The sequence below is a fragment of the Phycodurus eques genome, chromosome 9 (assembly GCF_024500275.1).
Source record: "Phycodurus eques isolate BA_2022a chromosome 9, UOR_Pequ_1.1, whole genome shotgun sequence".
In the NCBI taxonomy this organism is placed as follows: Eukaryota; Metazoa; Chordata; class Actinopteri; order Syngnathiformes; family Syngnathidae; genus Phycodurus; species Phycodurus eques.
Window position 1 is genome coordinate 6,606,403 of NC_084533.1, and position 24,459 is coordinate 6,630,861.

General features: G+C 41.2%; 1 protein-coding gene across 2 annotated transcripts in view; it reads left to right on the top strand.

Annotated features, from left to right (window-relative positions):
* The window catches only part of klhl4 (kelch-like family member 4), a 45,865-nt gene extending 23,656 nt beyond the window's left edge, over window positions 1–22,209 (top strand). For both annotated transcript variants that reach the window (XM_061686269.1, XM_061686270.1), the window contains 7 exons: window positions 10,620–10,832; window positions 11,648–11,834; window positions 11,908–12,132; window positions 16,836–16,998; window positions 18,357–18,569; window positions 20,324–20,495; window positions 20,784–22,209. In XM_061686269.1, the coding sequence (XP_061542253.1) occupies window positions 10,620–10,832; window positions 11,648–11,834; window positions 11,908–12,132; window positions 16,836–16,998; window positions 18,357–18,569; window positions 20,324–20,495; window positions 20,784–20,843 (1,233 nt within the window). In that variant the 3' untranslated portion in view covers window positions 20,844–22,209. The remainder of the gene's footprint in view (window positions 1–10,619; window positions 10,833–11,647; window positions 11,835–11,907; window positions 12,133–16,835; window positions 16,999–18,356; window positions 18,570–20,323; window positions 20,496–20,783) is intronic.
* Window positions 22,210–24,459: the final 2,250 nt, after the last annotated feature.

Below are 24,459 nucleotides of genomic sequence, written 5' to 3' on the forward strand. Positions count from 1 at the left end.
GAGTTTCCTCTCCCCAGCCTCTTTGTCCAGCTCTCCTGGGGGTATCCCGAGGCGTTCCAAGGCCAGCCGAAAGACGTAGTCTCTCCAGCGTGTCCTGGGTCGTCCCGGGGGCTCCTCCCAGTGGAACGTGTCCTGAACACCTTACCAGGGACGCATCCAGGGGGCATCCTAACTAGATGCCTGAGCCACCTCATCTGGCTCCGCTTAATGCGGAGGAGCAGCGACTCGCGTCTGAGCCCCTCCTTCATGACAGAGCTTCTCACCATATCTATCTCGGTCGTACAGGGACTGAACAGCCCTTATCAAGGGGTCCGGTACCTCATACTTCCCAACCACACCCTACAGAACTCCCAGAGGGACACGGTCAAATGCCTTCTCCAAGTCCGCAAAGCACATGTAGACTGGTTGGGAGAACTCCCATGAACTCATCCACCCCCCGGGGTCCTCCCACCAAGGAGCCTTTTAGCCACCTCTGTGACCTCAACCCCAGAGGTAGTAGTACCTGCCTCAGAGTCCCTAGACTCTGCTTCCTCATGTGAAGGCATGTCAGTGGAATGGAGGAGCCCTTCCATGTATTCGGCCCACCAATTTACAACATCCCGAGTTGAGGTCAGAATCACCCTGTCCCTACCCTACACAGTGCTGGCGGTGCACTGCTTCCTCCTCCTGAGACAGCGGACGGTCAACCAGAATTTCCTCAAAGCCGTCTTGAAGTCGTTCGCCATGGCCTCACGAACTCCTCCCATGCCCGACTTTTTGCATCAGCGACCACCAAAGCTGCGTTCCGTTTTGCCAGGCGGTACCCATCAGCTGCCTCTGGAGTCCCACAGCACTTGAACTCAATGTCCCCCCCCCCCCCCCCCCCCCGCCCCCTCTCTCTCGGGATGTGGGCGAAGTTCTGCTGGAGTTGAAGCTCCTTCTGACAGGGGACGTTCCCAACAGACACCTTACAGGTGGTGATCAGTTGACAGCTCTGCCCCTTCGCTTCACCCAAGTGTAAGAGACATGCGGCCGCAAGTCCGATGTCATGACCGCAAAGTTGATCATCAAACTGCGGTTTAGGGTGTCCTGGTGCCAAGTGCACATGTGGACACACTTATGTCTGAACATGGTGTTTGTTATGGACAGTCTGTGTTGAGCACAGAAGTCCAACAACAGAACACCACTCAGGTTCTGGTCGGGGGGGCGTTCACTCCTCCAGGTCTCACTGTCATTGCCCATGTGAGCATTGAAGTCCCCCAGCTGAATGAGGGAGTCTCCAGCAAGAGCGCTCACCAGCACCCCCTCCAAGGACTGCAAAAAGGATGGGTACTCTGAGCTGCTGTTTGGTGCATAGACACAAACAACAGTCAGGACCCGTCCCCCCAATCGAAGGCGGAGTGAGGCTACCCTCTCCTCTACCGGGGTAAACCCCAATGTACAGGCACAGAGCCAAAGGGCAATAAGTATGTTCACACCTGCTTGGCGCCTTTCACTGTGGGAAACTCCAGAATGGAAGAGACCCCAACCCCTCTCAAGAGGACTGGTACCAGAGCCCAAGCTGTGTGGGGAGATGAGCTCGACTATATCTAGTCAGAACATCTCAACCTTGGAGACCAACTTGGGCTCCTTCCCTGCCAGAGAGGTGACATTCCACGTCCCTAGAGATAGTCCTGTAGCCAGGGATCAGACCGGCTACCAGGTGCTCGCCTTCGAGACCCGTGCTGGCCTAGCTCCAGAGGGGCGCCCCGGTGACCCGCGTCCGGGCACGGGAACCCTAGATCCATTCATTTTATTCATCCATAGGGGTTCTCTGAGCCATACTTTGAATGGTGCTTCACCGAGGACCTGTTTGCCATGGGTGACCCTACCAGGGGCGTAAAGCCCCAGACAACTTAGCTCGTAGGACCATTGAGACACACACACCCCTCCACCACGATTGAGTGACGGCTCAGGGAAGGGTGGTTTGTTTCGATGGTTCTAAAAGAAGACACACAAACACACACACAGTATTGCCTAAATTTGTCCACTGTATTTATTCATGTTAATTATTAATTGTATTAATCTTTGTGCGATCTTACCATTCTGTTTACTCGCCTTGTCCTATGGGTAAAAAATGACCCGCCCTACCAAAGCCCCAAAATAAAGCAGCTTAATTGAATTTTAAATCCAACATCTATTTTGTATTATGAAACAACCTGTTTTTTTTTACAGTTCAACTCAATTTAATTCATTTTTTATCGTGTATTGTTTTGTTACACAATACAGAAAGATGATCACCAGTGAACATTATTACACTTTTTTTTTTTTTTTACCACAATCAAACTGTCATAACAGTTTTCTTTTACACAGCAAATGTTAATTATTGCATTGTTTATTATTAAACTTTCATATTCCAACCATAGCTGGATTTTGTATCACAGGCCACCCATGTTTTGATGCCATATTTTGCTGGCTTGCTTGGCATATAGTGCTGGAAAGGACAGTGACCTGTTGATAAAAAAAAAAAAAATATATATATATATATATATATATATATTAAAAAAGATTACAATCATTGAGTGTGAGTGTCAGAAAACTGTATGACTCAAGGATGTTACATCACAATGAATGCATATATGCATATATGAAAATAAAAAATTACCTTTGAATGGAACCAACTGTTCATCTACTGTGACTTCAGGCCCTTGGTTGTAGAGGTATGGCAGACGCTCAACCCACTTGTTCCAGACCTCTCTGATGGCTGCCAGTTTGTCCATCACACGCCTTGCTGGTTTTGACTCACAGTTGTCAAATCTCAGCGTTCTTGAGAAAGTGTGAAAGATTTTCAGCAGCATTGTGGCACGAAAAATTGACCTTCCACTCTCTGCATCCCAGAGACTATGTGTAGCCTCGCCATGGGCTCTATTTATACCTGCTAATATCAAAAGCCCTATGTAGCCACGCAGGTCATCTCATCCATATTTTTCCAGTTTGCTCCATATTTCCGGAAAACCCTCCTAATTTGTATTCTCCAGGATGATTTTTTCGATGGCTGGTGTGATGAACAGGAGAAAGGTGAATGAAATGTCCTGGACATGGGCAGCTGAATACCTTGTTGGCCCTGGAGTCATCCTTATGATGTTTGGTGCTGCTGTTCTTCCCTGGTTGCTATCTGAATTTGATGAGGACCATGCAATTTTGCTGTCCTTTAACACATGTCCATCAGCTTGAGGGATTTCCTCTTCTTCTTCATCTGAAGATGGATCATCCTCTGGGTTGTATTCATCCCCACCTTCCTCTTCAGACACATCTTCATCCTCTTGTTCCTCCTGAGTTCCTGAAAATATCTCATCCAGGACCTGTTGGACAGTGAAACGTCTACTCATGGCTTCAGCAAGGAGCCAACGAGTGATCCTTTGATTCAGGGTACCTTCATACTCCATCCAGCCATCCATTTTCAACACCGCTCATCCGGGACGCTGGAGCCTATCCCAGCTGACTTCGGGCGAAAGGCGGACTAGACCTTTAACTGGTCGCCAGCCAGTCGCAGGGCACATATAGACATAGACAACCATTCGGACTCACATTCACACCATCACTGAGTGGGAACTAAACCCACGCTGCCCACACCAAAATCAGGCGACCATGCTACCTTTATACTCTCTGTACTGAATTTGTTTTTATTATGGCTGAGATTGTTTTTTGTTTTGTTTGGGAGCTTGTGTGATGGGAGGGGTTAGCTGCAGATCAATAGTGCAGGTGCAGGTCAAATGCAAGTGAGCATGTGTGTGTGTGTGTGTGTGTGTGTGTGCGTGTTTGTGAGTGTGTAGGTGTGTGTGTATTTGTGTATTAGAGAGGGTTTGTGTGTGGCCTTTGAATTTTTTTCTGTTGTTTAAATGGTTTTATAATTCACGTGTCAAAAATGACCTGTAAGACAACCTTTGTACCCTAGTGGTGTACAGCCCACACGGAACAGAAACAAAAACAAAGTAAGACTTTTTCTAATGATGGGGTCCCATTAGGAAAAGTCATAACATTTCAAGTTGGAAAAAGATAGTTTAAGGTATTTTTTCTACAGCTAAACATGGTAGTAGTAAGACAACATAAGAGCTTTGAATTTTACTATATTCAGTACATTTTTTATTGTATTCTAAAGCCTGACCAGGAACTAAGACTGCAAATCAGCTAGAGCAATACATCTTACAATTGAAACCAGAAGTTTATAAATATATATACAAAAAGATAAATATATAATATCATATTATTATATATCCAATAACAAATTGATTGATAACTAGTTTTGAAATCAGAAGTCAAGGGTAACAGTTTGTTCAACTCTTGTTCAAGTTACTGTAAAAATGAGTTTGGGAAAAAGTGCTTGCAATATTTTAATGAGATTACTTTGACAATTTGAAATTTTGGTACAGATTTAAGCAAGAATCATGGAAGTTGACACACAACTTGCTTTCGCGGGCCACATAAAATGATTTGGCAGACCGGATTTGGCCCTCGGGCCTTGCGTTTGACACCTGTGGGCTAGAGGTGGGTACACACTCTACTGGTCACCAGGGTACATATAGACCAACAACCATTCACACTCACATTCACACCTAAGGACAATTTAGAGTCTTCAATTAACCTACCATGCATGTTTTTGGAATGTGGGATGAAACCAGAGTACCCGGAGAAAACCCACACAGGCATGGGGGAGACCATACAAAGCCCACGCTCCCACCCACCCACGACCTCTGAACTGTGAGGCTAAGCAGTTGGTCACCATGCCACCTGTCCCTGTTAAATGAATATTAAAATTATTTTTAACGTCAGTAAAAAAAATAATTGACAAATACACATTCTGGAGGCAAATTGTTGTTGTTGTTTTTTTCATGGCGGCACGGTGATCGACTGGTTAGAGCGTGTGTCTCACAGTTCTGAGGACCGGGGTTCAATCCCCCGCCTGTGTAGAGTTTGCATGTTCTCCCCGTGCCTGCGTGGGTTTTCTCCAGGGAATCCGGTTTCCTCCCACATCCCCCCGCCCCAAAAAAAACATGCGTGGTAGGTTGATTGACAACTCTAAATTGCCTGTAGGTGTGAATGTGAGTGCGAATGGTTGTTTGTTTCGATGTGCCCTGCGATTGGCTGGAAACCAGTTCAGGGTAATGTTAGCAGGGTTAGGGTTAGCAGCAGCAGGTTCAAAATCTCTGGCTTCAGCCAGGCCCCACTCAGTAAAATTAGTCAAGAGCCATGTCTGTTACAAAATGAGGCTGGTGAGTAAATTGATTAATAATATAGTCTTTCTATTTTGTATACATATGGTAGTCCACCCCTCCGAGAGCTGTTTCCTTAACGTGGTACAGGGGTTTGTGTGTCCCAGTGATCCGAGGAGCTAATTTGTCTGGGGCTTCAAGCCCCCTGGTAGGGTCATGCATGGAAAACAGGTCCTAGGTGAGGGACCAGACAAAGCACACTCAAAGACCCCTTATGAAGAGTAAAAGTATTGGACGTCATTTTCCCTCGCAAGGACGTGGGTCACTTGGGGCCCAATCAGAACCAGAGCAGTGTTCTGTTATTGGACTTCTGTGCTTGTCACGGATTGTCCATAACGAACACCATGTTGAGACATAAGGGTGTCCATATGTGCACTTGGCACCAGGAGTTCGCCCAACCAGTCTAGATGTGTTTTGTGGACTTGGAGAACACGTTTGACCGTGTCCCTCGGGGAGCACTGTGGAGGGTGCTCCGGGAATAAGGGGTACCAGACCCCCTGATAAGGGCTGTTCGGTCCCTGTACGACCGGTGTCAGAGTTTGGTCCACATTGCCGGCAATAAGTCGAATACGTTTCTCGTGAGAGTTGCACTCTGCTAAGGCTTCCCTTTGTCACCGATTCTCTTCATAACCTTTATGGACAGAATTTCTAGGCGCAGCCGAGGTGTTGAGGGGGGTCCTGTTTGGTGGCCTCAGCATTACATCCATGCTTTTTGCAGATAATGTGGTTCTAATGGCTTAATCAAGCTGTGACCTTTAACTCTAGCTCGAGAGGTTTGCAGCCAAGTGTGAAGCGGCTGTGATGAAAATCAGCACCACTAAATCTGTCCTCAGTCGGAAAAGGGTGGAGTGCTCTCTCCAGTTCGGGGAAGAGATCCTACCCCTAGTGGAGGAGTTCAACATATCTCAAAGTCTTCTTCACGAGTGAGGGAAGAATGGAGCGGGAGATCAACAGGTGGATCGGTGCAGCGTCTGCAGTGATGCAGACTCTGTATCGGTCTGTCGTGAAGAAAGAGCTGAGCCAAAAGGCAAAGCTCTCTATTTACTGGTCAATCTATGTTCCTACGCACACCTCTGGTCACGAGAAATAGGTTTCCTCCGCAGGGTGTCTGGGCTCTCCCTGAGAGATAGAGTGAGAAGCTTGGTTATCCGGGAGGGGCTCAGAGTCGAGACGCTGCTCTTCCGCATCGAGAGGAACCAGATGAATTGGCTCGGGCATTTAGTTAGGATGCCCCCCGGAAACCTCCCAGGTGAGGTGTTCAGGGAGGCTATGTCTCCCGGCTGGCCTGGGAACACCTTGGGATACTCCTGGAAGAGCTGGATGAGGTGGCTAGGGATAGGGAAGTCTGGGCTTCCCTGCTTAAACTGCTGACCCCGCAACCCGACCTCAGATAAGCGGAAGAAAATGGATGGATGGATATACAGTATCAGGTATTCCATACTTATTCACAAATACTTGACTTGATACTGTAAACAAAGCCAGGTGACGTAGATACATATTTTAATGGAGCAGATGAACATTTTATTAATTAAATTTTTTTGAGTCACAGTATTATAATGTCCATTGATGTTGCGTATTAGTGATGAAACAGTGGGTTCAAGAGCCTAGCATGCAGTAATTTGTACATCCTTTGCTTTTATACACAAAAAAGTTATAGTGCTTATGAAAACAAACAAACAAATACATAAATAAACAAACAAACAGATGGCTTCTTTTATGAGTAAAATGTGTCTTATGTATTGTATAGTAGCACACCTCCTTCCCTCCTAAGATAATACAACAGTGAGAGTTGGCAGTAGACACCTTATTTTCTTCCACACTGTAATTCTGCCACAGTATCTGATTGACAGCTCAGTGTCTTGCAGCTCCTTGGGTATCCTTGCAGGGTGGCCATGGAGACTAAGAGGCCAAGGACGAATATCAAGGGTGGAAAACATCAGAGGCAAAGATGGGCTAATTTGGTTGAATGCAGTTGGGGCACAAATAGCTGCATCTGACAGGTGATTAAGCTAGTCTCTCATAAATCATACGTGGGCATATCAGATTTAAATAGAAGGACATTATCAAACCAGATATGATACTTTGTAAAATAAGAAACGTGAAGAAAGTTGTCCACTAGACTAAGTAGTTGGCAAAAGTAAATGTGCATCTTACAAAAAGAGTTTTGTTTCCTATTTTACTACATATTTAACATTTTTAATATGCATCATGGCCCAGGTGGGAAAAGCATTCTCTTTATGTGGTTTGGACTACATCAGCCATAAAAAAATGTTTTATGTTACGTTATGTTTTTAACCTGTCCTGTTTAGCTGCATAGTGCATTTGGTGTTTCACAACGCATTACTGCCACCTATGGGTCTCTGTATTTGGCATTTTACATTGGATGTTTGCAGAAAGAAGATCCATCCAGCCATCCATTTTCTGTACCGCTTATCCTCACCAGGGTCGCGGGCGTGCTGAAGCCTATCCCAGCTACAGTATCTTCGGGCGAGAGGCGGGATACACCCTGAACAGGTGGACAGCCAATTGTAGGGTACATAAAAACAAACAAGCCATTAGAACCTACGGGCAATTTAGAGTCTTCAGTTCCCCTACCATGCATGTGTTTTTGGGATGATGTGCTAACTAGTCGTCCACCGTGCTGACCAATAATAATAATAACAATAATAAGATATTTAATAAATCACAGAACAGTATAAAGTATAATAGCAAAATACTTATGATAGTTCAACAACTTTTCAAGAACAATCAGTTTTGGCCATAAATGTGATGGAATGCTGCACATTCCTTTGTAGTCTGCAGATATCAATAGCACTCATATTCTCTGCGACCATCTGTTATTTTGATGCTAGTTGCATTCAAATAACCTGTAAAGGAATCAAATGAAGATGTCTCACTTATTTATATCATCTAATTATTGTGCATAGAAATGTTGACATGCACATTTGAATAGAAATTGAAAGGTTTGATGCTTTCACTTTATCTAATTTAGTTCTGCGGCTGCCAGTAAGAGATACGATGTAGCTGCACATTGATTAGTGCACCAGCTCGACCTGGCAAAATGGGATTTCTGTTACATTTCAGAGAGAAATATTTGCAATGGATTAAGATTCATGCACATGCTTGTGAGATAAGGTCTTGGCTGGCCATGCAGGAGTGACAGCGTGGGGCAAGCGTTATCTCCGAAAGGACATCTGCTCAGCCTGTTTACAAAGCCCGCTTCCAGGATCGGGAGGTCAATCTAATCATCAAACTGCACAGGATGGCTGAACTTCCTGTTCAATCGCTTCAGTAATGAGCAGAAAGATTTGTGGGCTTCCTGGAAGTCGGGACAGACTTTTGTTTTAATAAGCTTGATCTATCCTAACTGATAAAGTTCATATCTCATTTTAGAAACCTTGTTTTAATTGTCTCCCGATGCATGCGGCTTAACATTTGGCGATTTGCTTAACAGCAGACATTTACAGGCTTACCAAACCCAAAAATACATGACACTAAGTTGTGAGTGGTCTGCCCAATTGGAGAATGAAGACCACATTTGGACCACAGCTAATAGAATGCTATTAAAACAATAAATAAAGCGGTGGCGTTGTGGTGGAATTACTACTAATCATAATGAGAAGCCTTAATAAAGTCAATACAAAGAATAAAAAGTGATACAAGGTGAGCGATCAAAACCGTGCCATCTGTGGCAAAAGAGATAGAAGAGTGATAAAGGTGAGAAGCGAGATTAAGGTGATGCAGGTCTCAATAAAACTTGAGTCTCAACAACTTTGTAAGAACAACATGACACCAGTTACCATAAGGCCTACATCCTCCACATTGCATTAGTTGGCTCAAGACAATAGTCATAATTTGAACCAAGACTACACACCATTCAAGATTCTGCCAACCCAGTAAAGTAATATTTCAAAATTACAATTCACATTTAATATTATTATTTTTTTTAATCATTATTGATCAGGGAAAATAAGTCTAACTAACTTCCCTCGTAGTTACTGTACATATAGAGAACTGTGCAAAGGCATTAGAGCATTGCATTTGTATTTTCTCGTTAACAGGCCACTTCCGGGTTCATGTAGAATGATAATAAAAATGTAATTAAAAGCTCAAAAATAAATTATTTTGTCGACACCTTTATCCAGATCCTTGCTAGAATGTAATATGTATCTTTTTTTGTTTTTGCAATCCTTTTCGCATAATCCTGCCATTGACTATAGGCTGTACAGTATATCCAAAAGACTGACATGGAAAAAGGTAATTACAACAAGAAAGCAAGTGGCAGTACAGTATACATTATGTTCACACAGTGATGTATACAACCAGCTAAATGGGAAAACAGCACAACCTCCAACACTGGTGGATGTACTGCAATAGATATTAAATCGTATTCCACAATTACTCTTTTGCAGGGTTTTAAGCGATGTGTATTCTCTCCCGCTGCTCGTTTTGCTCACCAGTGAGTTTCAAGATCCTTTCAAGATCGTTATGAAACAAACGCTGTTCAGCTCTCAATCTTCTTGTCAGCTTGGTAATTACAATTTAGTGGTTCGAAAGCAACGTCAAAGAGTCCCTCCATCAAGTGTAACCACAGCTGATCAATGCACATCCCTCTTTTCATTAAGGCCTGTCGTATTTAGCTCTCAAATCCTGCTGCGGTAATGGATCTGAGTGACACACTGTAATCTGGACGTTAATGATCAATTGTGGGCTTGTTTAAGATAATTGTTGAGTATCCACTAAAGCAGCATCATACTGAAATCGTTGTACACAAAGAAAACATGTTAAATTCTCCTGGCTGGCCTCACTAGTGGTGATAAGATGATAGCCAACAGGGGCGTGTACAGGGGTGTTTTATATCACATCATCTCATTTGGAAGTGCCCTGAAATAGTGTCCTTGAAAAGGTTGCTGTACAGTGTTGTAACATGGCCAGTAAAAAGAAGATCAATCTTTCGAGGGGTAATAGTGAAGAGCTTCCACACCAAAAAATGCAGCGGTGTGATGATAATGCAGGGCCTTTCCGTTGCTCGTTAAAAAGGCTTGTAAAAGCCTTAATGGTGTCATGTATGATCAGCTGCAAAAATGCTTTGTCAGCCGATGAAGATGTTCGGGGGAGATGTTTTCTGCCAGGTCTGCTTTGCAGCCGCCATCATTTTATTTAATAAGATCAGTGACAGTTATATCTACAGAATTTGAAGCACCGGAGCATAAGTCATTGCTGTTATCGGCTATGAGGAAGACTGTAGAAGGCTTAACACTCCTCTCTGTGCGTTCATGCCATTGCTCTCCTTGCTGCAACAATAAAAATAGACACACACTTCCATTCATCAAGTGTTGTTCTGGTGTAATGACTGATGATTATCTATCCCCTTGGTGTCTCCTCCACCAGGGAAACTTTCTGGAGGTCATTCAGAACCAGGAGTTTCTTCTGCTACCCACGGCTGAGATAATTAAGCTTCTGTCCAGCGATGACATCAACGTGCCAGACGAGGAGATCATCTTCCAGGCCCTGATGATGTGGGTGAGGTACGACGTTCAGCAACGACAACAGGACCTCGGAGTGCTTCTCTCTTATATTCGCCTGCCTCTTCTTCCTCCACAGGTGACACATAATGTTGCTGCCATATGAGAATATATTCTTTTTTTACATTTCTTAGACTAAGAGTGTTCATTCATGAAAACCCAAGACAAGATACAGTTACATAATGTACCAATGATCCAATACATTAGACTCATAAATGTAACCTAATGTTCATATTGAAAAATAAGAAATCAAAATATTCGAAACATGATGCAAACTGCAACAATAAATATAGAAATATGTCATATTAATAGTTTTCTCCGGGCACTCCGGTTTCCTCCCACATCCCAAAAACATGCATTAATTGAAGACTCTAAATTGCCCGTAGGTGTGACTGTGCGTGCGAATTGTTGTTTGTTTGTATGTGCCCTGCGATTGGCTGGCAGCCAGTTCAGGGTGTACCCCGCCTCCTGCCCGATGATAGCTGGGATAGGCTCCAGCTCGCCCGCGACCCTAGTGAGGAGGAGTGGCTCAGAAAATGGATGGAAATACCCTATTAATAGGGTATTTTTTTTCCCCATTTTTGTTCAAAAGATATGGTTCAATTAAACAATCAAACAAAGTAAATGATTGCAATACTGTCCAGTGATAATAAATAGTCCTGATGGTAAATAACAATCAACTTTAATTAAAAAATAAATAAATTATCCCCCAGGACATTCTAATTTTAAAAAAGGCTACATTTTTATACATCAATAATTTTTATTTGTAGACTGTGGTGAGTACAAATGTGAGGGTTGAGATTTACTGCATGTATGTGAAGTAGATATGAATATTTAGTTGTCAATCTCATGAAACGTATGTGTCTTCATGTTTTTTATTTCTTGAACTAACAGCTTATTGCTGACTTGGAAAACAACAAGATGTTCTCTGATGATCTGGAATGCCAAAAACTGTTGATGGAGGCCATGAAGTACCATCTTCTGCCTGAGCGCCGTCCCATGTTTCAGAGCCCGAGAACCAAGCCCAGAAAGTCCACAGTGGGGGCACTTTACGCTGTAGGTGGGATGGATGCTACCAAAGGTATGACCCATTGGCACCAAATATCCAGGCATAGCAAAGCAATCGATTGATGAGATGGGATGTGTGCCTTTAGGTTCAACCACCATTGAGAAGTATGACCTGCGGACCAACACCTGGGTCCCGCTTGGAGTTATGAACGGACGCCGGCTCCAATTTGGCGTGGCCGTGATAGATAACAAGTTGTATGTGGTCGGTGGGAGAGATGGGCTTAAGACCTCCAACATGGTGGAGTGTTATAATCCAGTCAACAAATTGTGGTCCACCATGCCCCCTATGTCAACACACCGACATGGACTTGGTAAGTGGTGTTGAGGTCAGATGTCAAGATACAGTGCTGTCAGTCAGTCTGTCTGTTGGATTGTTTACAGTATGCATCTCATCCATTCATTCCCCACTCTCTCTCACTCTCTCTCACTCTTTTCTCTCTCTACCTACCTACCTACCTACCTAAAGATATACCTACCCACATACTGGGGCTGCCACAAACCATTATTTTGCTAATCGAGTAGTTACCGATTATTTTTGTGATTATTCAACTAATTGGATCATATGTAATTTTCAGTTTATTGCTCCAGCAAGCAGCTGCTCCTATATACTGCTAAGCCTTAGTAGCCTCCAGTTAGTGTTCCGCCTCTCGCCCGCAGTTAGCTGGGATAGGCTCCAGCATACCCGCGACCCTAGTTAGGATAAGCGGTGTAGAAAATGGAAAATTGAACCAAAACCTATGCCATATGCATAGTTGCACCATGAATACTATGTACTTGTATAAATACAAAATATCAACAAAAATAAATGCTTCTCAGGCATAAGTTTTTTTTTTTTTTATGTTGAACAGAGTGCAAATAGCTGATTAAAATGAAAAAAACAAGGCACTAGCTGTGCTAAAGAAAACTATCATAAATAAATAAATATTATGGCTTTGCTTCACTTGTCTGTACAATTTAAAAGCAATTTATAGATCTACAAACCCGAATGTCGTAGGAACATTTAAATAAACTAGCCACAAAAATGAAAAGGAACATATTCTTTCAGCACGGCGCAGTATTAAAAGATAGTAGCATAACTTCATTTCCTATTCAAACATGACATCGCTGTTATCACGTTACATCTAACACATAACCTATCTGTGCTAAGGCTAATGAAATTGTCGTTAGCCTTAAGCTATAATGTCAACGTTCACAGCTAGGCTAGCCGTTTGTAAGCAAGTAGGCTCACAAACGTTGACGTCAATGTTAGCAGCTAACTAGCCAAATGGCTTACCGAGATGATTGTCCTTCTTTGTCACATATGGAATCAGCCACAACATGCTTTCTTTTTAGATGCTCGTGCATCACTGTCGTGCTGCCATGAAAGGCAAGTTGTCTTGCAGGTTTTGCGTCGCATTCTTCTTTCGTATTTTTGGTGAAATGCTCCCAATGCTGCCTTGACATCTCTCTGCATTCAGATTTGGTAATCAAAGACCAAACTCAGTGATTCCCAACCAGTATGCTGAGGTACATTAGTTTACTGTGAGAGATCATCAGGTATGGCACGGGAAACTATCCAGTTTCACCTAATTGGTAAAAAAATTGGCAGTCGCCGACTGGTTAGCGCATTCGCCTCACAGTTCAGCGGTTTCAAATCTGGGCTCAAATCTGGGCTCTGGCCTTCCTATGCAGAGTTTGCATGTTCTCCCCGTGCCTGCGTGGATTTTCTCCAGTTTCCTCCTACATTTCAAAAAAATGCATGGTAGGTTAAGTGAAGATTCTGGTCTGTAGGTGTGGATTTGAGTGTGAATTGTTTGTCTGTATGTGCCAGTTGAGGCTGTAACCTGCCTCTCACCCAAAGTCAGCTGGGATAGGCTCCAGCACACCTGTGACCCTTGTGAGGATAAGCGGTAGAGATAATGGATGGCTGGATGGTCTGAAAATATTTTATTTAAATAAATTAAATTAAATTATTCAAATAATGTATTTTGTTCATCTATCTATGCCAGTAATGTACAGTGACAGGCAGAACAATTAAATGCACTTCCGCTTGATGGCAGTAGATCCCTATTTAACCTATTTGTATCAACTTTTTGTTCGTGGTTTCCAAGGAGATTTTGTTTTAAATATATTTTCTCAATAAACAGTGGTATACATTCATCTAAATACACACTTTTATTTCATGTCTTGTTTTTGTTCAGCCAGGCAACAAAGTTTTACATCAATACAGGACATTTACAGGGCGCATGCTCCAAGTGGTAACAGCTGGCATGCTGTGAACCTAAAATTACACATTTCTTTTGAGATACACCTTTGATATTTTCCATTTCCCCCATCAAAGCACGGTGGGCAGTGATGTCCCTGCTCTTCCTCAATCCTCCCTGCTCAACAAATCTCATATCACAAGCGTTTTGATTCAGAGTTGAAAGAGGTGTGGGAAACAGAACATCAAGATCTTGTCAAAGCTCTGTGGGGTCTGGGGTTTCAGCGAGCTCGAGCAATCGCACACTTTATACATCACCTGGGTTGTCTTTCATGTTTTCTTCAGCCCAAATATCTGCCTGCTCTGATAGTGCCGTGCTTATTTTGAGCTTAAATATATTTGCACAATGTGTTTATCACTTTGCCCCCACAGCCTGCTGTGAGCTTTACGGGTGAAGACAAGAAAAACAATTGATTTTGATTTCCAAAACCACACTAAAAGAAAGCTTCTCCTCGAGAGTTGTTTCTCAGTGTTGATTTAATTCAGACTTTTCTAAGTGCAACACTGTCCTATGGTTCCCACAATATAATTCAACTCCACCACAAAACTCTAATGTAGAAATCTGTTGTGTGCTGTCGTAAAACAAGCTTTCGTTTGTGATTTGGGACAAAATAAAATCTCGGCTGTTTCATTGTCTTCCTGTTGTAAAAGATTTACACAGTTGTAACTCACAATTTATGTGTTGTTCTGGCTTCCTTTTTGGTTTATGGTTGACTTTATGTGCTAAGCAAGCTTCATTGCTGAGAGAGGTGCTGCTACTGCAAAACATTTTATGATTCTTTTTGTCGTAGTAGCAGTAATCGAATAAATTGAATAAATCATTTGTATTGTTTGTGGTAGAAGTAAAACTCGCATTGATATAAGTAATCATAGTGGATTTAATTGTGATAGTAATAAAAATTATACAAAAAGTAACAATAAAGAGAATAGTAGTCGTAATAAGAACAACAGTATTCGCAGTGGCAAGTCCTTTCGGTATTATTTTTACCTTGTATGTGTGTGTGTCTCCTCCTTTATTGTGAGCAAGCGTCAGGCAGGATTCATTTATTTTAATTTTTTCTATTCATGTAAAGCACTTTGTATGAGAATAAAGTTGGATACATTAATAGAAGTAGTAAAACTAGAAGTAGTAGTATTAGTATTAATAATAAAAACACTGATAGCAGTAATAATAGTTGCAGTAGTAATAAAAGCAGTAAAAAAAACAAGAAAAATGGCAGTAGTCATACTAAATGGTTATAGTTGGTGTATTACATTATTATTCTAGTATTATTAGTGGGATGAATAGTTAAAGTAGTCATAGTAACAATACGAAAAAGGCATGATTAGTGATTGTAGTATTGTCATTACTACACTATTGGGATTAGTATTGATACTCTGTTAGACATTCCTGTAAATTCTACAGTTATTTACCAAATGCCTTACAGTAAAATACCTAAGTGATTTTACAGTAATTAACTACAGTTTCCAATACAACATTGGATTTTGGTTGACGTCACACAGAGCATATTGCATGCAGCAGAACTGTGACGCCGTGTGGCTCCCAACATGCATTGCGCCATAAAATGTTGAGCTGTTCCCGTGATAATGTTAATCCTTAAAGTTCATAAACGATAAGGATTAACGATTGAACGATTGATCATGTTTGTTTATGTAACCCGTGGTTCGTTGAAAGTGTCTTATTTAACTCTCGCATTACATTTATGTTTTTTTTGTTTTCATGAAACCTGACTGTGGGTTGTGTGTGATAAAGTGACATCCTCAGTTCTGCTGCATGCTAAGAGAAGTGTTACTTGGTCTACTTCTTCTACAAGCCAAGAATGCTCCTGCTTACCTTGTGTAATTCATCAGCACCCCAATGAATAGAAATTTTGATTTGCCACTGCATTATTCATTCATTCATCTTCTGTACTGCTTATTCTCACTAGGGTTGTGGGCATGCTGGACCCTATCCAAGCTGTCTTTGGGCGAAAGGCGGGGTACACCCTGAACTGGTTGCCAGCCATTCTCAGGGCACATATAAACAAACAACCATTCACTCTCACATTCACACCTACAGGCAATTTAGAGTCTTAGATTAATCTACCACGCATGTTTTTGGCATGTGGGAGGAAACCGGAGTGCCCGGAAAAAAAAAATCACGCAGACACGGAGAGAACATGCAAACGCCACACAGGCGAGGCCGGATTTGAACTTGGGTCCTGAGAACAGTGAGGCAGGCGTGCTAACCAGTCCTCCACCGTGCCGCCTGAAATTGAATTGCAGTAATTTACTGCAATTCAATTTTACAACACTGTTACCTATGGAATGACAGACTACTAGAAATAGCTATAGTAACTCAGTACTAGTATTAATAGCTGTGATGATAGCAGTCACTCCTATATGACTTAAATAATGTTACAAATGTGCCTCAGCACTTCCCCGAGTAACTATTACAAAATTAATATCATAATTATTATAGTCTATGCTGAGATTTGTTTGAAATGAGTTTGAGTTTCTTTAGCCTTAGAAAAGAAAATATAAACTGCATATAATTTGAAATGTATTGTGGGTTTAGTGTGACTTTTAATATATACTTGGCATTAATCAAGTACCAAACACAATGTGTATAAGCAATGATAAATCTATGCACTAAATAAGTTTGCATTCCTTAAGTAGTTGACCTTTGCCATAGAATGGAAGTCTAAATTGCAAGTATGAGGTACTTGCATGTTATCCTGCACCTTTCTCAGTTGATTAACCACAGCATCTGTCTTGGCTCAATGTGTGCAGGTACTGCTGTGCTGGAGGGCCCCATGTATGCTGTCGGCGGTCATGACGGTTGGAGCTATTTGAACACAGTTGAGCGCTGGGACCCGCAGGCCCGACAGTGGAACTATGTGGCCAGTATGTCGACACCACGGAGCACCATGGGAGTCACTACGCTCAACGGGAAGTAAGTTGCTTGGCCTTTTGTGACCTCGTCGGCTGCCAGCGCATGGCAGAATGCTGACTCATGCAATATACAGTATAGGTAAAAACTTCCTGACCATCTGCTGCTTTGTTTCGAGGCTTGGGACGAAATTGATGGAAAATATGAGGGGGGAAAAAACAAACTGACAGCCAATAGAAAAAAAAAAAGAAAAGACAACCAAACCGATACCCAACTGTGTGGACTGGAGCACTACTCATAAATTATTACTGGTCCATCTTAAAAAGTTACTTGGTTTCAAGAGTTGTATTAAATATTTTGTCCTTACACAGATATAATCTAAATAATCTCAGTAAGATGCAAACAATACAATACATTAATTGGCATATTCGTATATTGAAAACTAAGTAAGTAAGTAAGTATAGGGGCTTTTTGAAATATCTTGGTGCTGAAATCTGAAAGAGAATGCTGCTGCTTGGCTGTACCTACAATGCAGACTTGTAGTGAATGCTGAGTTATTTCTGAATTTAGGTCAAACTAGCACAACAAGGAACCTGTTTCCCAAGCTTCCACTGTCTTGTCTACTGTGAGATTCCCACTCTTAAGGCAACTCGTGATGATTCAGGCAGGAAATGCACTCAACGAATGCTGCTTCTCAGCCCTGGGACAGCTGATGTGAATGGTTCCTGCCACTTTCTCTTGATATCAGCGGCGGGTCGTGCATTTGGGCCTTTAATGGGGACTACTCGACTTAATCCACCTCTTAATATCTCCACTATCAAGTCACAATTATATGTAGAAACCATCAATCCTATCCTAAAATGCATCATAACAACAAACAATTGTGCCATGTAGATCTGGAGAAGTTCAGAATCAATCTACTCTATATCTAATAATGAAACAAAATAAATAAAGAAATAAAATAAACTACGTCATACTCACTAGAGATGCTGATTGTTAAATGTATTCATGTTTGCAGATACAGTAGACATGTTTTGCTTGTGGAACTTGGCTTGCTTTGACCAACTCGTCAGAAGACAGAAAGAGGCTGATGGTAATTTGGGCAAGCCAGTTGGCCCTGTGAGGCAAATTTGAAATCTGATTGGTCAAAGAGACATCCCCCTTGCTAACACAGTTCAAGTTGCATGGGCCAGTACGACTGATTCTGAAGGCCCTGGGGAGATAAGATTGGCATGGCAGCACATGGATGGCGCTAGAGACTGTTGGGAATAAATTATAAATTGAACAAACATTGGATTATTTAGGTTGTCAATGTAAATCAGCAAATCAGGTCTTGCGAGCCTGGATGGCTCACCACTGATTTATATACAATTCAGTTTTGAAGATATACTGTTGACCCATTGTCCTGTTCAATTTCCCAGATTGTTTGCAGTAGGTGGCCGGGATGGCAGCTCGTGTCTGAGGTCGATGGAGTGCTTCGATCCTCACACCAACAAGTGGAGCATGTGCGCCCCCATGGCCAAGAGGCGGGGGGGAGTGGGTGTGGCCACCTACAACAACTTCCTGTATGCTGTGGGCGGACACGACGCCCCGGCTTCCAACCACTGCTCCCGACTCTCAGATTGTGTTGAAAGGTGGGACACAGAATTTTCCTCCGGGGAACTTGCACAAAAAATTTTACATAAGCACATTTTGGATTGCTTCCAAAATGTGTGCGAGGAATTCACTCATGGGTGTGGACACTGATGAATTTCTCACTGGAACATAAGATCATTTGTATCTTCACACTGATGATGCTCCTGAGATCATGTTTTCCATCAATTCATTTATGTCAAGGAGTCTAGCACCACCTGGTGGCTTCAATAGGCACGTACGTACAGTACAGCACGGTACAGTAGTTGTAATTCCATGCTCGCTTCCTCTTAAATAATATGCACAATATTTATACTTGTATTTAATACCATCTATGCATGTGATATTATATGTAAAATAAAGAAATAAAAGTCGTGAATAAATAAATGTTAGGAAAATTAGGTGTTGAAAAAATGAAGTTAAAGTTTCAACATCAGTCTAGTTTTTGTTGGGGAGCATATAACAGCTATAAATTGGCTTTTTGTTATTGGTTGATTTGGTTATCCATTTGGCGTGCACAAATACAGACTAATAATTTGTATGCATTATTTTCTGCTACTTTTTAAATGGACTGACTTTGCACTTTGAACATCCATTAATCATCTTGATCATTAATTATAACCCATTAAATGCTTGAGTGGTTTCCACAAATTGGGAAAGTAATTAAATAACTGTTTTATACATCAAATGTTTGCGTAATTTTTACTTTAACCAATTTATAAAAATATGTATGCATATTTTTAGTCTAACACACAACACTACATACAAAATACAAGTAGAGTGCATTTTTTAATTAATATTTTTTGTATTATTATTGCACCAGCAATTTGAAATCAGAGTCAGTCAGCAACATGTCACATGCTGTGACTTTAATCCCCCATAAAACCAACTAACAATATTACATGAAAGACAATTTCCCTCATCATAGTGTTGACTAATTAGACCCGTTTTGTGGCCCATTGTCTGCCAGCTGGTCTTCCAAGAGTTTCGCTTTTTGCTGAAAGAAAAGGCCCATTAGCGAAGGCTTCCGTGATTAAGGGGACACAAGCGAATTACGTTTGCCAACGAAGGCAAAGGGATTAATAAAGCATTATTAAGCATAATTCTCTTCAGTTACTGATGGTGTAGTGGTACATTCGCCTGACTTTGGTGCAGGTGGGTTCAATTCCCACGCAGAGACAATGTGAGTGTGAATGGTCGTCCGTCTCGATATGTAACCTGGCTGTGACTGGCTGCGGTGTAGTCCGCCGGCTCCAGAATTTGCATGTTGATATTATTATTATTATTATTTAAATAGTAAATAAAAATAATGTAAGCAATGTCCTGTACAAACATGTCAAATTTTGGTCAGTTAAGAAAAGTTTCTTACCATGATATGATGCCATTATGTGATACTATTGATATAACAATGAAAACATTATACCAGTGATTCTGAAACATTTTCCGCCAAGGACCTCCTCAAAAAATACTTGGCTCTCTAAGTACCACCATAATTCCGAACATTAACAGTAGCGTAGGAAGCCTGAGTGTTCATCCAAAATGAGGCAGAGGTTTATTCCAAAAAGTATATATTACATTATTTTAAGGCACCGTAATATTATGCAGAGTTTGACCATCAACAGTGGGCTTTAATTCAGCAAATTAAAAAATGCAAACAAATAATGATTGATTTAAAATGTATTGGGGTGTATTTTTGGGGTAGTGGTCAGTGTAATCTGTCACCTCTCTTAGTAAATAAAACACATGTTGATTTCAGGTATGACCCCAAGACGGATACCTGGACCACTGTATCCTCTCTCAGTGTTCCTCGGGATGCGGTGGGCGTTTGCCTGCTGGGTGACAGGCTGTACGCTGTGGGCGGATATGATGGGCAATCTTACCTTAACACTGTTGAGTCGTACGATGCGCAGAACAATGACTGGACTGAGGTACTCCACTTGTGTTGCACCTAGCATGTCCATATTGCCGCCTTAACAATAGTCACACCAAGATCTGCACAAACAATTATGTGGCTATAAAGATAAGTAGAATACATACCTATGTACTGTGTGTATTACATACCTGTACAAATCAACTTCCTTTTTTTTTTTTTTTTTTGCTTGCTTTTACTTTCCAACAATGCTTTTCTAACCCTTTTTCAATCACGCCCGAGGCATAGGGACTATTTGGAATCCTCAAATGAGATACTGTATGTTAACCTGTTTTTCGTTCTGCAGGAGGTCCCACTAAACATCGGCAGGGCAGGTGCCTGCGTGGTGGTGGTGAAACTGCCGTGAGCGCTTTTTGTCCCACGCCTGCCTGATATAAACAAATGAAGAAGAGCGGACCACCAAAACAACGAGGATGCACCCTCTGAGACACACTTGTTTTTATACTTTCAGCTTTCTAGATTTTTGAGGCCTCTCCCCAGTCATTGGCGCACATGTGGGCCCACTGGGGAGGACCGGCTCGCAAACTGGAATGTGCATTCTTGAGATTCTCAACTGATCAACAGTTTTCATACACTTGGCCAGGCTGTAGCAAATCAGCGCCAACATGTTGATCTATTGCTTTGTTATTTGGGTTTTACAAAAAAAGCTCTATGTGAGACTCTACATTTTGGTCACATTATCTGAACATCAGATTTATACATCCACATTTTCCTATGGTTGTCATCTCAACCTGTACATTTTTGGGCTACTTATTTCCCTTTACAGCCACTCAAAAAAACTCACTGTGAATAATGAGAAGATAATAAGGTAACCAAGTTTTGAGGTGGCTAATGTATCAAAATATGTTGTTTCTTATCGAACCAGTAGCGTTACACAACACCAAAGTAATTTGCTTGTCCTTCGAAGTCTTGCGGATTGAATAAAGGTTTACACAATTGTGAATTACACAAGATATATCATATTGATACCTCACATTGCTACGATTCTGTTGATACAGTCCTGCTTGAAGCTGTGCGCTCAGATCACTCCAGTTTTTATTTCTGATTTCTTTTATGTGCGCAAAGCGAATGATATTGAGTTTACTGTGTGTTCTGTAACTCCTGTACATGCCTTCTCGGGTCACATAGAGCGTCAGCGCATATTATCCAATTTTATGACCCAATATCCAAGGCGTGATTCCTAAAAATGTGTTTTTTTTAAAATTACAGGTTTTTTTTTATATATTCCGCTCATAAGAATTAAATGACTTGAGAACAATTTCTAACTGTTATATTAATATGCTTCCTAGAGCGAATGTTACTTTCTATGTTTTTAATCATGACTTTGTACAGCATATTAGCGTCCGAATATAATCATGTTCAAATCCATGTTTAGAGATTTGAGGAAACAAATGAAACATAGAAGCTATTATGTCAGGATTGTCTGCAATTTTCTTCCCAGTGCAGCAATTTATAAACCAAGCATGAGTGTCTCAACAACAGAGTGAGGACCAACTTCTCCTGCTTATCTCCTTTCCCCCGCTCATTATTTACCCTCCAAATTGTTTTCAAAGCTCCTCCACAAACAACCTCCTCAAGATTGCTGGAAATTGATTTTGCATACAAAATGCTCTTTTCTGTGTCAACAAAAGAAAATGGAAATGTTTGATACAGGAACTTGTCGGTCTTATCAAACACAAACTATCGACAGAAACTGAACTAAAAACATTGTCACAAGCCATGACTCAACTGGTGTGTCTATTATTTCCCCTTTCTATTTAATGTCTTAATGAATTAAGGACTGTAATGTTGATTAATACATCCCAGCATATTATAACAATCACTCTGCAGGCCAATATGTCCTCTTGGGGCTGTGAGAAAAATAGAGATGGTATCAGGCCTATCTAATTGGAGACTAATTAAGTCTTATGATGACATCTATGCTTTAGAAAAATTAATCTTTAAGACTGAGGAAAGTCATTGCTCAAACAACCCAATGTGTTGAATTCTGTTAATTGGTTGAGGTTGAATTTGAAATATGCGTGGAATATAACTACATAAATACCTTGTGTCTCAATGGTAGCTCCGTATTCACACAATAACATATTTTTTTTATGATCATAGACTGTTCTGTGAATTTTTACCACACATTATAAAATGTAGTGTGTTTATATCATGAAAGAGACAACAGCCATTCCCTAAAACAAGTGACATATACAGGATATAATAAAGGTTTAATAATGTTTACTAGCTATATCGTCTTTGTGTGAGTTCAGTGAGTTACTCATTCAGACTACAAAAATGTTTTCCACCACTCAATTTGGATTCAAGGTGTTAGAACTAAGGATAAGGAATTTTACTCATTCATTATAACACACCGGCAAGGAGATTCTGAGAAACAGATCATTGGGCTATTTGCAAGAACCCAGTGAAAACACTGCTACACACACTGGACCAGATTCAAATAATGGATGTGAGCTGAAACATGTGAATCCTCAAAGCTGATGTAAATGTAGGTTGAGAGAGTTTGTCAGTGGGCAGAGACAGACAGACTGATAATGTGCAGGAGCGTGCAGAGACCTTTGGAGGCGCAGGTGCTCAAAGTTAAAAGGGGGGCACATTGGAACGAGAGTTTGAAACACCTTAGCATAGCGTTGCAGGCTATTCATGAAAAGAGAATAAGAAAAGACAATTTCAGTTTCTAGCAGAGGTGCGCATCATTTGCTTTGTTGTTCATCGGAATGATAACAAACCCACCAATTAGTATTTGGTGCGCAAATTACACCCATTTTGTGGTCATATATGAGCACTTTGTGTGCGTGTCACAACTATATTGTGGCCAAAATAAAATTCCCATGTCATGCCTGGAGTTCTGTACATGTTAGTGGATGTATGCTCTAGAACTGTTTTTATTTTGAATGAAACACAATTCAGATATTGATTTTAGAAGGTGGTCCACCTCACATTCTCCATTCACGGCATAGTATTGCTTCTCTGCCCTTAATTACTTTGCAATTATATAGATTTGTTTTTTTTTAAAGTGTAAAGTTAGACACATTAATTAAGCAACTTCTGCAAGACAGTGAATAAAATATCCCAACAGTACCATCATGACACTCCTGAGCTGGACTGAATTTACGAAGCCATTATCATAAAAGGAAAATGCATCCATGAAAATTGCACAACTTCTATTGAGTTCAAATACATTGACGTCAAATCACAACTGGCCAGATAATCAACTGTCCAATGATGACACAAGATGGAAAGAAAGTGACAAGGAATCGAGCCACTTTTCAAATCGACAGATTTTTAGTCAAATTGGACTACTTCCTGGTTTCCTTATTCCTCTGTCAAAGCAAACAAGTTACCTTTTTCTTTTAAGCAAAATAAGAAATTCTTTACAAACAATGTTCCATACATATGTGCAAATTGGTGAGTGGCATTGTTTATTACATTTGAATAGCGAGCAAGCAAGCAAGCTCATACAATATACTGTAGCTAACAATATCAGTCTTTCATCAAGGCTGCCATTTGACTTTATAACACATAGTGTCTCAAAATGCTAACTTTTGATTTGGAAGGTCTGGACTGGTCACACAGACATCTCCACTCCACATTATACCTCCTAACGTTCACTTGACCTATTCGTTTGTCATACATTGTCTACTACAACATGTAAAAGAGTTACTCAACTTACTTGGCTTTTTCGTCCAACATTTAATTAGTCTGATTGTTCGTCTGTAAAACATGGCATATGGTGCGTTCACGAGTAGCTTGGAAATAAATATTATAACATGTACAAAAAATGATTGTAATAGTTTCAGTGGCTGTAAAGTTGTGTTATTGAGTATGAGTAAGTGATAGTAGGGGAAATATTCAGTTTTGCCTTGTTTTCTTGCTCGGTTACTGCGCCTGTGATTGTTGAAATTGGTCTGCCTGATAAACGTGAATCTTACTTGTGGATGAGCGGCTCAAGCGGCCAT